This window comes from Apodemus sylvaticus, chromosome 1 (assembly GCF_947179515.1).
Source record: "Apodemus sylvaticus chromosome 1, mApoSyl1.1, whole genome shotgun sequence".
NCBI lineage: Eukaryota > Metazoa > Chordata > Mammalia > Rodentia > Muridae > Apodemus > Apodemus sylvaticus.
In genome coordinates, this window is record NC_067472.1 from 1,990,198 (window position 1) to 2,006,263 (window position 16,066).

General features: G+C 49.4%; 1 protein-coding gene across 1 annotated transcript; it reads right to left on the reverse strand.

Moving 5' to 3' along the window:
- Window positions 1-834: 834 nt before the first annotated feature.
- Kcnk18 (potassium two pore domain channel subfamily K member 18) lies at window positions 835-15,730 on the reverse strand. Its single transcript, XM_052171853.1, has 3 exons — window positions 15,475-15,730; window positions 12,849-12,977; window positions 835-1,634 (listed from the first exon to the last, which is right to left on the reverse strand). The coding sequence occupies exons 1-3, from the start codon at window positions 15,728-15,730 to the stop codon at window positions 835-837; spliced, it is 1,185 nt and encodes a 394-aa protein (XP_052027813.1).
- Between the last annotated feature and the right edge of the window lie 336 nt (window positions 15,731-16,066).

Sequence of the window (16,066 nt, forward strand, 5' to 3'; positions counted from 1 at the left end):
GTGCCATCTGTCCACCCATTGTCACAGCTCCCTCTGTGACATTTCTAGTTGGTCCAACACAGGCTTATACCTCACTGGCCGATGACAGTCCACAGAATAAGTTTCCAAGACACAGGTGGTGTATCTACTCCACATCAGTCACTCAGGGGCAGCTCTCAAGTGTCTCTGTCCAGGGGGGACCAATCCATCCCTGATGTGACAACGGTGTCACCATCGAATTCATACAGGTCGCACCATCCATGGGCTAAGCAGTGAGACAGGCACTCTACTAGAATCTGGCTGTGAAGACTTCTCCCAGGTAACAACTCTGCTTCGCGATGCCAGCAGCCCAGGCTGGGGCAGGTGACAAGTGCATCCACGCAGTCATTCAGGGAAACGGGTTACCTAGATTCACTTCAACTCATCAGGGGAGGCTGGGGCCACTTAGGAAGATTTTAATTTCCCCCAAGTACAAATGCCAAAGACAACGGTCATTTTTTTTCTTCCCATCACACACACACACACACACACACACACACACACACACACAAAGCAGTGATATTGTTGGTTCTTTCATATGTTTAAAATGGTGCCTTTCAGGAAGACAGGGATGCTGATTAGACTGGGAACAATGAAGATGACCTTTCCTTTTGTCCTTTGTAACAGTGTGGCCAGGTTTCTGAGGGACCTCGCCACTGAAATTGTCCTCCCCCACCCCAATAGCTCGGATGGCAGATTATCAAAGCCCAGGTTCTAACTCTGTACAAAAACTGGGCGGGGAAGGCCTGCGGGACTCATGTTGGTCACAGAGATGCTGGAGCCCTCACCTTTTAGAGATGCCAGAGCACTTGCCTTTTAGCAAGGTAGTGAAACTTCCCTTTGGCAAACAAACAGCATGAGGGTTTTGTAGGTGTGCAGGAGCCGATTCTGCATCAGTTTGAAGGCGATGAACAGGATCTCCATGCCCACAATGATGTAGATGGAGAAGAAGAGGAAGAAATGAGGGTGCACCAGCATGATGTCCCCGAACCCGATGGTGGTCAGTGTCACAAAGCAGAAGTAGAAAGCCTCCTCAAAGCCTAGCTCAGTCTCCCAGAAGGGGAGGATAGCAGCCGCACAGGAGATGTACGCAAAGATGACCATGGCGATGACGGGGAGAGGAATGTCCAGCCTCTCCACCTGCTGACCCACTTCATCCAGATTGCTGAGAATAGAACAGGACAGTCGCCCCAGCACCAGCTCGGGACACGAGTTGCTCCTCTCCACGGGCCGCATGGGTGGTTGTAGCTCGTTCTGTTTCTCTCGGGCAACTAGTCTCTCAAACAGCTCCACATTGCAGCTCGGAGACACGGGCTCCCTGCTGGGCTGTGAGTCCAGGAGCTCATCCACACCAGCATCGATGATGATCTGAGGGATAGCTTCATCCACAGGTTTGCTGTCAGGCTGCTTCCGGCAGAGCGGAAGGGAGCACCACTTGGAGATATCATGGCGGAGGCAAAGGAGAGCCTGGAACCGACTGTAAGCCCTGGATAAGATGGCCGCCAGGATGTCTCCTATGTCTGTGAGGACCAGGAACATGAGAGGGATTCCAAAGAGCGCATACAGCATGCACAGGAACCTACCGAGCCTGGTGACAGGGTACATGTGGCCGTAACCTGAGAAACAAGACAGTCTGGTGTTGGTATCAGTTTCCCATCATACACCAGAGGCTCAAAAGAGACCTACTGTTTCTTCTCCTTAGCATGAAACTTTACACGGAAAAAAAAAATTCATCCTCGATGAGGTGCACAGGGAAGTTTGTGCTTAGCAAGCATAAGGCTGCAAGTTTAATCCCCCCAAGTGCTGAAAATAAACGGATACATGAATAAATAAATATTTATCTCAAAGCATCCACCGTGTGTTCGACATGTATTTTGACAGAGGGGCAGATAAGAAAGAAGAGAGGCGAGGCAGCTCATATCCAGACTGAAAATGTCTTTGGCAGGGGACATGCTAGGGACAAATCAATTGTCCCCCATTTTACTGCAACTATCTTGGTGTGTTCCCCCGAAGCTAGGGTCATCTCACCTGGAGGAGCACAGATGTGAAGTAGTAGTTCACACTGCATTTTTCATCTTCCCAAAGCATCCTCCCTTTGCCCTTTTAAGGGTGTCTGGACCACTTGGTATATTTGCCTTTATGTAACAAGCATTTATTATATGCCAGTGGTGTGGACAGCAGTGGTGTGTATTGCATTAAGGAGAAATAGAAAGCAGTAACAACCAATCACTGTTGTCAGAGCTGTGGAGATTCAGATGAGGGAGCTGACCATGAGTGACAGGAAGGCTGTCATCATGAAGCACTCACAAAGAGCCTCCTGGGTTTACAGCCCAGCCCTGAACCCTGCAGCCCTCTGTCTGACTGCTTACATGTTCTGCACTTCACCTTGGAGAAGGGGCAGTCCTTCTTTTAAGCGACTAGCTGGGAAGATCCTCCCAGGCTGGGACCTGTGATGTTGTAGGCTAGTATATGTGATGCCCTGAGAGCTAACATCCACTTAGTGAGCACCTGCTGTGGGTGGCGAGTGGCCAGCTTTCCCGGAGAGGTGTTCTCATTATTTACAGATGGTGAAACCGAGGCAAGCGGGATTGAAGTAGCTTGGCCCAGTACATATGTCTGATAAATACTGCATTTGGGGAGTCTAGTTTACACGGTCTTTCAGGCTGCAGAAATGCTAGGAGACTCAGGACAGAAATCTCATCCATTGAGACCTGGCTGGCCAGGGCCCACCCGGGTCTGTTTTTCTAACATACTCACAGAAGGGTGTTCCCTTCTGTAGGAGACAGGAGCTTCCAGCAGCCCCTCAGAATAGGCAACTGGAGCTTCTATAGCTATTGACAAACAAAGGAAAAAACTTTGTTGTGGGTACTTGCGTTTAATCTTTGATTAATACAGAAGAATACACCAACTATGTAAATTGAATTGAAGGTGATTCTTAGCAGGCTGAACACGTCTCTCTGCTTATGGCTCCCCATTAGAAATCTGGTCTCCCAAGTGCAGACCATAGGATGCCCACCTCACCTAGGGAGGGAGGGCAGGGAGCTGTGGTCCTCAAAGGTTCTTATCAGACCCCTTTCATCTGTCTCTAAGCACCACATACCCCCAGGCTGGGGGCAGGGCAGGGGCCACATGGTAGCAAGCAAGAACAGTTAACTCGTGTGTTTATTCATCCAGTGAGTAGTCACGGTGTGCTTAGTGTACACCTGCCTGGGGACACGTGAGCATTTGCACGATCCGACCTCGCTGAGCCTCTGGTTCAGGGGAAGCAGATGTCAATCAAATGTGACTGTGAGTGACTGTTTCTGTTTGAAATGAGGCCCAGTCACCGAAGGAATACAGCAACTATTATAAACATAATTAAAACGAAGGCCTGCATCTGGGATTTAGGCTCAGGGAAGATTTCTTGGTGAGGTGACTTGAGCAGAGATGGAAAGGGGAGCTATCCTCATTTACTTTTGCTGCTGTGACTAAACACTGGCCAAACCCACTGCGGGAGGTTACATTGCTGAGGGAAACCAGAGCAGGAACCTAGAGGCAGAAACTGAAGCAGAGGCCATGGGGGAACCTTCTTACTGACTTGTTCCCTGTTCACGTTCAGCACTTTCCTTACACAGGTTCCTGAGGATGGCACTGTCCACAGTGGGCTAGGCCCTCAATCAGCAGTCAAGAAAAGGCCCCATAATTGTAGAGAGGATATCTTGTGTATTGTATGGCTACATCACCTGTCAATTAAAAAGCCTACAGCCTATAGCTTAGTCAGGAAATGGGAGATGGGACATCTAGGAGGAGAAAGAATTCTGGGATCCAGCCAGGCTCTATGGGAGGATAGGAGGAGACAGCTGCATGGTACCTGGGATAGATGCAGGTGTGGGAAGATGGAAGGAGACAGTCACATGATACCTGAGAACTGGTAACCATCCACATGACAGAATGTAGGTTAAAATAAATGGGTTATCTTTAGTTGTGACCTAATCAGAGTGGAACCTAGCTACATGATCAAGGGTATGTAAATATATTGTATTGTAAATGCATTTTGAGTCTGAGTCTTGTTTCTGGAAGCATGGGGCTAGGAGGAAGAATAGAGCCATAACTTCTATACATAATCATGCCCTTGTGTTAATTATCTGATGGAGGATATTTTGCAATTGAGGTGTTCTCTTCCCCGGTGTGTCACATTGACAATCAAGATTAGCTAGCCCAGGGACCAAAAACTGGCCATGTGCGATGCTCCCAGAGCAAGCCCACACAGCTGATATAGTTTGTGTACTGCACATACATCGAAAGTGTGACAAGGAAGCTGAAATCCAGCCTGCCGTGCAATCAACAAGCTACGAGCTCAGGACGCTGTCTCCCTAGAGAGGATTCTGAATTTTAACCAAAGTGTCTCCAGAGGTATCAAAAACAGGCCAGTGTGGCGACTGAATAAGAATGGCCCTGTTAAGTATTTAATGCTTGCTCACCAGGGAATAGAGCTTTTTGATAGGATTAGAAGGATTAGGTGTGGCCTTGTTGGAGGGGTGTGTCACTAGGGGTGGGCTTTCAGGTTTCAGAGGTCCAAATCAGGGCTAGACACTCTGTCTCTGTTTCTCTGTTTCTCTCTGTTTCTCTCTGTTTCTCTCTTTCTCTGAATCCCTCTCCCTCTCTTCCTTCCTCCTTCCTCCTTCCCTCTCCTTGCTGCCTGAAGATCCTAATGTAGAAAGAACTCTCAGCTACTTCAGTGTCTGCCTGGACACTGTCATGTTCCCACCATGATAATGGACTGACCCTCTAAAACTGTAAGCAAACCTCCAATTAAATGCTTTCTTTTTTTTTTAAGAGTCTCCTTGGTACAGTGTCTCTTCACAGCAATAGAACAGGGTCTGGGGCAGCTAGTGCGGCTAGCAGACATTGATCAGAGGGAGGGTAGTGGGGTGATTCTGAAGAGAAGAGGGATCTAAGAACTTAAAGGAGGGATACCAGCTGGGGCGGTGGTGGTGCACATCTTTAATCCCAGCACTTAGGAGTCAGAGACAGGTGGATCTTTGTGAGTTCAAGGCCAGCCTGGTCTACAGGTCAAGTTTCAGGAGAGCCAGGGCTGCACAGAGAAACACTGTCTCAGTTGGGGGAGATACCTTGGAGTATATGAAAAGTGCTAGGAATTGGAACCCAGAGCTAGCATATCTGAATCCTCTCAGATAGGCTGATTGTTGAGTGAGCTCCCATTCAGAGAAGTCTGGCAGAGTTAACAGGCACAGAGGATCAAGTAGTCGAGGTGAGGGAATGGGCCACTTTACTCTGACTCACCAGCTCTGTGACCTGAGCCAAAGCAGTTTCTGAATTGCTGCCTCTATTTCCTCCGTGCAAAATCAAAGGGCAGCACTTAATCCCCAAGGTACTGGAGCAGGGCCTGGAATCTCCATTATTTGGGAGGCTGAGGCAGGAGGATAGGAAGTTCAAAGCTGACTCAGAGCCTGGAACATCAGTAAAGACCCTATGCCCAAGCGTTACGTGGGCTCCTCAGAGTCATCAGCTCTTAAGGATGTCACAGGCTATGAACAAGTTGCCCACACAAGAAGCACCTCATTTTCCAGATAGGGTAAAAGTGCCATATTCTCATGCACTTCAGGAAGCTAAGAGAAGGCTCTTCAGAAGTAACTGTCACCCCTCCGCAGCTTCCAAGGTCAGGGCATGGAGTTAAATTTATTTCAATTTTAAGAATCAAATCTAATTTACAGTCTATAAAGTACCTTTTAGTGTTCTGCCCACACAGCAGAACTTCTTTTTATTTATTTATGTTATTATATTCATCACAATATATCTTTTTCTACCAATCATAAAAATAATGGACATATTATTAAATAAGCATAAAAAGATAAAGTCTTTTTGTTTGTTTGTTTTGTTTTTAGTAAAGCTTAAAATCTTGGCTCTTATTGTGGTAGAAACCCAAAATAAGAACAATTTTTAGACATTGGACTTTATTGTAATAAGGATGTACTTCAATGTCCCTCACATCACCAAAGGATTTTACCTCCATAGTAGCTAAGCAAAGAGTTGACAGTTCTGCTGCACCAAGGAATGAATTGTAGGGACAATTATTTGTGTACAGGTTTCCTGCATTGGTCAAAGCTATTTGACTTGAGTGATTGTCATCATTCTCAGTCCACAGGGAACAGGTTACATTCATGTAAGAAATGGTGTGTGGGGCTGGAGAGATGGCTCAGTGGTTAAGAGCACTGTCTACTCTTCTGAAGGTCCTGAGTTCAAATCCCAGCAACCACATGGTGGCTCACAACCATCCATAACAAGATCTGACTCCTTCTGGGGTGTCTGAAAACAGCTACAGTGTACTTACATTTAATAAATAAATCTTAAAAAAAAAAAAAAGAAATGGTGTGTGTATTAAATGGTCTATCCATGAAGTCATTCATCAACTGTTTCAGTGAACAATGGTTCTGCTCGGAGGATGGCACAGACACTAGGTGAGGGTAAGATTCTGGTTCATTGGCTGTGATGATTTTGAAAAGCATTCATCTTGGAAAAAGAGTAACATAAGGTCATCTTCTTCAAAGTTGATACAATAATTATAAATATCAAGCAAAACATTCAGTCTCACTCTTTGTTGTTCTCTTACAAGCCACCTCCCAAATTTATTTCAATTTAAAGAATCAAATCTAATATTGCTTGCACAGTCTGCAAAGTGCCTTTTAGGATCAAAATCCTCTGCACAGCAGAACTTCTGGCAATCTCCATTACTGCCCACATCTAATAACAATAAACAGATAAGGCAGATGACCTCTGGAGGGTCACATAGCTGCATCCCACAAGAACCTGAACCTTTCACCTGAAGACCTTGCCCAGGAACATGTCCAACCCAAGGTGGGCTTCCTCTTCACCCTCTGAGTGAGATGTGTTTACAGACCAGAAAATCTGCTGTTTTCCAGAAAAGAACCCCAGGAAACAGGTCTCTGAGGGAGCACAGCCCTGTGCAGGGAATGAGCTCTCTGCCCCAATTACCGAATGCTGAAACGCAGAATGGAAAACTATCACTTCCTATAATGCATTCGTTATTCCGATACAATCACTCCACTGCACTTAGCTTGCCAAGTATTTAATAGCCCAAGCATTTCTCTTCCTGATTCCAGGGGGCTGAGCCAGGTGAGAACTAATCAGCCTCACACCTACCAGGTGTCTCTTCTGTAGCACCAGGGCCAGGTGTCTTTCAGGTGAGTTGGAGAGGCAGAGCTGAAGAAGCATTGCAGAGAGGCTGTTGTACCCAGCAGTGGTCACAGGCACTACTGACATACACTGCCCCCCAGCCTCTTCCAGGGCACTTTTAGGCACAGGCTTCCCTAATTGACTCACACAATAGGGAGTGGTTTGATGTTCCTGAGATTTAAACCAAGCTAATGTATTTCAACTACATCAGGGATTCGAGACCTTGACTCCCATTAGAGACACCTGGAGGGCTCATACGGCTGCCTGAGCCTGGATTCCAATAGGTCTGGGGCAGGGCTCATGGGGGCTTATGGGAGATAGGGAGGAGGTTAGAGTATGCAGCTGGGCTGAGAGCCTGTGTGCACGAGGTTTCCAATGTTAGTGTATATCAGAGGGGGCAGGGATGTGACTTAGCTGATAGCGTGCTTGTGTAGCGCACACAAAGCTCTGGGATCAATATGCACACTGTATAAGCACTGTGGCACATGCCTGGAGTCAGAGCACTCGGACAGCAGAGGCAAGATGATGAGAGCTCAAGGTTCTAGAAAGGCTGGCTGGCTAAGATGGGAGTTTCTCAGCCTGTGGGTTGCGACCCTTTTTTGGGGTAGGATGACCCTTTCACAGGGGTCACCTAAGACCGCTGGAAAGCACAGACATTTACATTTGATCCTTAGCGGTATGGAAATTAACAGTTACAAAGTAGCGATGAAAGTAATTTTAGAGTTCCACAATGAGGAACTGTATTAAAGAGTCACAGTGTTAGAAGGTTAAGAACCACGGGGTTAAGACTCTGCAGATGCCCTACTTGATGGCGCTGAACGCTAATCTGCACTCCTCACACACTCCTCAGTTGTGCGGACTCCACGGGTCCAACATGCCTTGATCCCTTACATTAGGCTGGTGTGGTTCTCAGCAGACTCCATCTGGAAAAGCCTGGAGATGGCGTGGGGGGCAGCATGAATTGTGCTCCTGGGTCAAAACAGGTAGAGGACAGAGATACTGCATAGCTTCCTACAGTGAATGGGCTGGGCTCCTATGACAGAGAATTAGCCAGTCACAGTAGCCATAGGGCCACTTGTGGGCTAGCTCTGACTAAGTTCTTGAAGGAGGGATAAAAAGACAACCTAAGTTTGTTCTCTCAGCCCTCAGCTTCCCTCCAACATCTTACTCAAGATGGCTTCTCCCCTGTACCACAATTCTTTCACTCTGGTCCCTGGATTTAGCTTGGGCCTTGTGATGGTTAATCTCAGTTGTCAGTGTTTCAGGATCACCATGGAAACAAGTTTCTGAGCCTGGCCGAGTGATTTCCTAGACTAAAGGTTCACCCTAAATTCTCTAAGCTGGGCTCCCTCACTGAACAGAGGCAGTGAGCCGCACGCACGGCAGCTTCTGTTGCTCTCTGCTTCCTGACTGGATGCACATCGTCCTCTGCCTCCTGCTCCTGCTGACACACCATCCCCACCAGGACAGACTGACTGCGCCTTCTACCCATGATCCCTAACCTGTTCTTCCTTCGCTAAGCAGCTCTTGTCTGGCATTTCCTTTCAGCGACAGAAGAGGTAACGAAGAGCGGAACTGATCACTGCCCTGCCTGCCCTGGCCATCCTGAGGTCAGGAACAGTCACGGGCCCCACTCCTGGGCCCTTGTAAGAACTAGTGGAGGTTATTGATCACTTGGTTCTTGCTGTACAGCTATGGTTCCGATGCTTCTACTGTTACCTACATTACCCACCCTGCCTGTCTCCAGCCAGACCCATGGCTGCGAGAACTCTCTTGGAGCTTGTGAGTTGCCTGAGGTATAGAGACAGATGCTGAGGTCTCAGTGAGCAGCTGCTCGCCCTGGTTCTTCTCAAACTGCCCTCTCCCACTTAGGTGTAGATCCATTAGATATTGGTCACCCAGTGAGTTCATCTCTTGCTAAAGTCATTTGGGAGACAGGAAGAGATAAACAGGAAGCTTCTAGAACAAGATCTCTGCTGTTTATAGGGAACTCAGGGAAGGAAAGGGATAGTCAGGCCTTTTCAAATTTCAGGTCTAGAAGTAATGTGGACCATGTGGGCCTCTTGGGACCTACCGAGCAAGAGGGTGAAGGAAGCTTGATATTTAGCGCCATGAGAGCTGAACATCTGCTCAGAACTGTGCGTACTCCCACCAGTCTCTCCCTGGTATGTATGGGGGCAAGGGGATGACGTCATCTTCTTGCTCACAGGTTGAATCAGGTGGTCAGGCAGCTGCTGAAAGCACTGTGACTGCCATTGGCATATGGTCTCAGCCTAACCTTCCAAATGCTCTAGAGATAAGTCTGGTGGGGGTCTGGGGGAAATCTATGAGTCCTGGTATCAGGCTCAGAGGGCCAAATCTCTTTAGAGGTTACCCAGCTCTGAGTCCTGGTGACCAGGCTCCAAAATGAACAGCTGACCACTGCAGTCTACCACCCTGTGACCTGAGGGACAGAACTCAATAGCATATCTGTGGGTCCTGTAGGCCCAACCCTCCTAGGATGGGGATCTGCTCATCTAAAGGACAAGGACATCAAGCCTTTGGCTCTCCAAGAAAGGTAGGGACTAAGCAAGAGGCCGTGTTCTTCATGAGAACTCTGACTGACCTAAGAGCTCCTGGCTTGGCCTTCCCAGCAGGCCTATCTGCTACATGGCCAGACCAGAGGCTGTCTAACCTGGAACCTGCCCTCATTACTAAAGTTCTCTCAGAGTTGGCCTAGGACATAGGCTCCAAGTAGCTCTCCCATAACCCTGGAGGCTAGCTCTATAGAAAGTCTCCAACACCCTTCTCCTAGAGGAATTTTTTCTATAACAGGGCCACTAAGGTTGAGGTTTTCTAGGGATCACTGCTCCTTCCTGGAAGCTCCCTTTGATCTGCCAGACTCCAACTCACAGGTCATGTCCACAAGAAGCCTTCACCCTTCCCAAAACAAGCCAAGGCCTGTCCCCTCGGTGTGACCTGCCCCTTTTTTGGCTGTTCCTCTGTGTGTTTCTTAGTGCTCAGTGGACCATGGGTTGTTGTCTATTGTCCTGTCTGCCATCAGACAGGCTTCCCAGGGCAGGAACGTGCAACCTGTCCCTGTGTGCTGGGGAGACAAGTGGTTTACAGAGAGAGAGAGTGGAGTGGGCTCAAGTGTACATGAGTTGTGTGAGTGAGCCTCAGTTTCTCCATCTGGAGTATGGGGATGATAACTGTACCTGTCTGGTTTGGGCATGAGAAGAACTATATTCATGAAGATGTTAGGGCTGGGGATGGAGTTCAGTGGTGCAGTACTTGCCTCACCTGAGCAAGCTGTGGGCTTGTCTAACTATACTTGTGCACGCGCACGCGCGCACATACACAAAGAGGAACAAGGATGTCATAATCGCATCCAAGCATTTGTGGGACAACAGGAAGAAAGGTGTGACAGAGGAAAGACCGTGTACACGTCCCCGCTCCCGTGACCATCTATCATTCAAGATCCTGACCTTTGTGTGACTTCTGAGAAGAGAGCATATGGCTTTGAGGGTGCTCAGACCCGAACACCTAGGGTGACTATTTATGGCACTTCTTTCCCAATACAGGCATCCCTTTTTCAAGCCCCTACCCCTCCCTGGTTATAAAAAGCCTCCCCTAGATGACTGTCATACAAGGAATCACTTCTTATCCAGGGAATGTGCACGTCAAGTACAAAGACCAGATATGGCCAGTTCTGTCCTCTCTGGGAACTCTGCCCTTCCTAGGGCCACTACGTGCTCCAGGCTCCATAGAGGGGCTCAGGAATCTGAGCTAACCTGCTGCATAAGCACAGCTTCCTGAGCAGACAACAAAGGTCGAAGCACCTCACAGACCCACAAGGTCAGCCCCTCCCCCTTGAGGGAACAGTGGAAGATGAAGCCTTAAAGTCCATTTGTGGGCACCAATTCCACTCACTGTCTGACCTCAGCCTGTGACATCACCTCACTGGGCTCAGAATGTGGAGCTCAAATCACCCCATTCCTAGGGCCTCTGTGAGCATAAGACATGGGCGTGGCCTGGATTGTGTAAAAACTTCTGCAGCTACAGAAAGCACACTATAGTGTTTGGACTGCAGTACTCACACTCCGCTTCGTTCCACATCCACACCACACCTTCCTCTGTAGCTCCTGTCATTCCCAACAAATCACCTGCCACTTAGGTGCCAAGGGTCTGAAGCCCACTCTCCAGTCCCAGCTCTGAGCTCCAACCAAGCCCACGTTCTCAGCAGCCCTGGCCATCCAGCCCCCATCCTCCTCTACTGTCCCAGCCTGCCCATCCTATCCATAAAAGCCGAAACCCGGATGCTAGCCTGGAGTCTCCACGTGGCCCTGTGTTCCAGATCTTCCTCCAGTTGGCCTTCCCTGCCCTCCAATCACAGTTGTCCTAACTTAGGTTGTCATTATTGCTCACGTAGGCTTCTGAAGAGGCTTCATGTGGCTATTTTCCTTCCTGGTCCCGTGCCGAAGCTGTAGGGGTCTCTGGGAGGCTGAGCTACCAACTATTTCCCTGCTGGAAGTCTGCAACACAGGCCCAGGTCCTAAGGATAAGGAGCCTTTTCAGCCCCATGACCTGGCCTCAGTCTCTCTCTCTCCCTCTCTCTCTCTCTCTCTCTCTCTCTCTCTCTCTCTCTCTCTCTCTCTCTCTGTCTTTCTCTCTGTCTCTGTCTTTGCCTATCTCTGTCTGTCTGTCTGTCTCTCTCTCTCTTCTCTTCTCTCTCTCCTGATCTCTCTTCACTCCTCAAATACCTCCTTATAGCCCCAGGCATTTATTTTGCATATTCTCTCTTTCTCTCTTCCTCCCTCCCTTCTCTCTTCCTCTTAACATACTTTCTTATAGCCCCAGGCATTTATTCTCTCTCTCTCTCTCTCTCTCTCTCTCTCTCTCTCTCTCTCTCTCTCTCTCCCTCCCTCCCTCTGTCCCTCCCTCCCTCCCTCTCCCTCTCCCTCCCCCTTCCTTCGCTCCCTTCCTCCCTTCTTTTTCTCTTAATTCCTGATGTGCCTCCTTATAGCACCAGGTATTTAGTTTGTTCTCAGGCCTTTGACTCCACTATGTGATTGCACTAGAATGTCCTCATCACCAGCCACCCACCTCTCTGCCCTTCCACCCAGGAACTCCAGCAGGCTCAGTAGAATGTGACCCCTAAGATGCCTTTAAAACATTCTCATGGTTGGATGCACCTCCCCCCACCCAAGGCTGACACAGCTGTTTCTGTTCTCGACTTTAAGGACCCCTTGAGCACATCACTGTCAAGCACAAGTCCCATTTGATCACCTGTGAGCATGTCTAACATGCCCAGGAGCCTGTGGGCCGGAGCTGTGTCTGCCCTCTTCCCAGCTGATGTAGGCATGGACGGTGGGTCAACTGCTTCACATGAGCACTCAGTGAATGGTTCAAGAACGACCACAGTCTGGCCTGTACCTTGCTCACCTTACCCCTTCACGAGGCTGCACCCACTAAAGAAGGAAGAATGCCATCTTCTGATTTGCCCCCAACTCTGGGGATTCACTCCTTACACCCCTAGTGTAGGAGAAGCTCCTGACACCAGTTCCTTATACTAGATACAAGGATGTCTCAGCATACCTGCTAGCACATGCCCCCATGTCTCTTTCCCACACAGCAGGACAAGCCCCTGCACTTACCCACTGTGCTGAACACTGTGCAGCAGAAGAAGAGAGCGCTCAGGAAGGACCAGTCCTCAGGCACCTTGAACCACTGGGGCTTTAGCTGCTGCAGATGCGCACACAGGTCCTTCCTGCTACCTTCAACCACTGGGGAGAGACCAGAGTGATGAAAGGGCCATCTGTCCAGACAGTGCTGCCCAGTGAGAGGACAGGGGCCAGCAGCATCCCCACCCCACCCCCACTGTCCCCAGCAACACCATAGCCTGGCCATCAAAGCCATCCTTAGAACACCTTAGATCCAGCTGCTGGTGCCTATGGAGACTGAGAGGTCAGATAGTTCCATGGGAGTCTGGGTGTGAGCTCAGCATCCTTGGGGCATTCATTTCTTCCTTTTTCCTTCCTTCCTTCCTTCCTTCCTTCCTTCCTTCCTTCCTTCCACAGCCCCAAACTAATTTATTTTTTTAAAGAAAAAGAGGGCCCAGGCTGACCACCCCAATGCTATAATAACCAAATATATCCCTGAGTTTCTAATCTTCATGATTCTAGCTCCCAAGTGTGGGGATTATGGGCATGGGCCATCAAGGCTGGCTTATTCGGCACTGGGGTTTTATGCATGGTAGCCAAGCCCTCTACTGACAGAGCTGCAGCCTCAACCCTCTGAAGGATTTCTTAATATTTGAAGCCTTGTTTCACCTTTGGCTTTGTTCGTTTTATTACTGTTTGTGTCTTTGGAGTTTTGTTGCTGTTGTTATCTTTTGAGGCAGGATCTTGGCTACATTCCCTTGGTTGGCCTAGAACTTGCTATGTGGGACAGGCTGGCTTCAGATCGTACCAATCCTCCCATCTTTGCCTGGTGGGTGCCCAGATTACAGTCATGTGCCACCACGTCCGGCCTTCTTTATTCATTTTAAAAAAGGAACTCTCTTGCAGAGTTCTAGACTGGAAGCAAAGTGCTTTCAGCAAGGCTGACTGTGTTAAGACGCCCTGGCTCCTGCAATCCACGGAGCCACCGGCTTGATGAGCTCCCAGAGCTCCCAGCTCAACCTGCAGCTGTCTCTTGGGATGGAAAGCCTTGGTCCCTGGGCTCAGAGCATGGCACAGAGCCTGGTCCACGGTGGAAGCCACTACTCATTTTAATTGAATGGTACCAGCCTGGGACTCTGGCATCTAGACTCACCTTAACTACTTAAAGCTGCAGACGAAAGGCTGCTTTCTGAGCCTCAGCAGTGTAACTTGGTAGTAAGAAGCTCAGACTCTACAGCGCAAATGCCTGGGATAGAATATCTCGTTGGCTTGTATGTGAAAGTTATGTAACCTTCCAGGGCCTCTATCTAAAAGGAGACAATTCTTACCCAAGGTCAGGGTGCCTGTGTGTGTGTGTGTGTGTGTGTGTGTATTAAGTGAGAAAATGCATGACGGCATCTAACTAACACTTATTATCCCTTGACTCCTGGTGCCCTGTGACTGCACACTCTGCTGGTGTGTGTCCAGGATCATCCCCTTTACAAATGAAATTTCCAGTCCCCAAGGATCCTGGTTGTGTAGATCTAGAACAAAGTTTGGAGATGCTTTAAACAGATCCTCTGGGTGAGTCCAAGGTGGGGGCTGGTTCGGGGAGTCCTGAACTTGATGGAGATGGGAGTCTTATGACACCCCCCCCCAAGTGTCCCAATAGCACCTCAAGCATCTCCCTGGCCACTGAGTAGAACCATCACTGTGACAAAGATGCGAGAAGAGGTGCCTTCCACAGAGCCAGACTCTGTTTCTCTGGACCAGCTTTCACACAGTCCCAGCTGCTCCCAAACCATGTCCCCGGGGAGCACCAGCAAAGGCTGTGCAGGACCATGAGCAGAGGGAAGCAGTCTCTCACTCCTGTGTCTCTTGTGTTTTGTTTTGGTTTGGTTTATCTCATCTTCTCTTTTGTTTTCTCTTGTTCTGCTAACTGTCTTTCATCTCTGGTCTTCTTGTGCTCTGTTGATTATACCTTTGCAGGACCAAACGGAGGGATGCACTACAGATGGACAGGCATTAAAGATGCCTGCTGAGCATCTCCTGCCTTGCAGAGACCTAGTGCATCTCATCTCCGCTTTAAAAGGGTTCTTACTATTGGTGGGACTCGGAAGGTTGGTCCCCCTTCCCTCCAGTATGGTCCTGCTGGCATAGAGCTCACACACTCAGCTAAAACAACAACCCGGCCATCACCAGTCCCAGCCCCTGACCCTACCCCCCACAAGCCCACTGCAAAGAGACTGAAATAGGAATCAGTTGTTCATCCCGGGGAATCCAAACCCAGTCTGGATGGTTTCTTGAAGTCTCAGAGTTGCACGGCTGATCCAGCCCACCCCACCAAATCTCCAGTGACTAAGCCTCTCCTAAGCCCTGGGGGCCGGGTGGGGCTAATGGGAGCCTGAGGCACAGCTGGGAAGGGAAAGCTGGGTCTTAAGAGTATCTGCTTATAGCTCTATCTATCCTCACTGCACCCCTGGGAGGGTGCCTGTTCATCTCCCCACTGCTCAGAGAACTGAAGTGAGACTCAAAGAAATCATTTGCCTAAATTCTGTCAGGAGTGAGAATGTTACAGGCAAGTTGTTCACAGCCTCCTGCCAGGGCACCTCTGAGATGGCAACAGCTCCTTGGCACCTACCTGTCAGGTTACATTTCAGGATGTTGCACAGATCATCCAGGAACTTCTTCAACTCCGGGTTCTCCTCTGCTTCTGGGTCAGGACGGCCCTCGACAGCGGAGAAGAGAGCAGCACCCACCAGCGCATAGGTCACCAGGCAGCAAAGGAAGCAAAGGCCCGGCAGAAGCTTGCCCAGGGCTTCAGGACAGCATCCCCTGGCCTGCCCCAGGGCCTCGGGGCAGCATCCCCTGGTTTCAGGTGGCTTCTCAGCCTCCATCCTCCTGGAGCAGCTGAAGGCAGGACAGGAGGAATGTGTAGAGGAGGTTGAGCATACAGCCTGGGAGAGGAAGGTGGGAGTGGCCGGAGAATGGCCAGGCTCCAGCCTTAAGTGGATGGTGCGTGAGCTTCCCAGAGGACTCGGAAGCAGCCGGAACCCATCATGTTCGGCTCATCCAAACAACAGGGATGGCGCCCCTGCTAGCGCCCCAAATTGTTATTGATTCTCCCGACCAGCGCCAGAGTTTCTGGTGGGAGCTTTGGGAGGACCTCAGAGATTGTCTTGTACTTTGTTCTGCCTTTCACATTCTGAAACTGCAGCTTCAGCTTCCAGGTA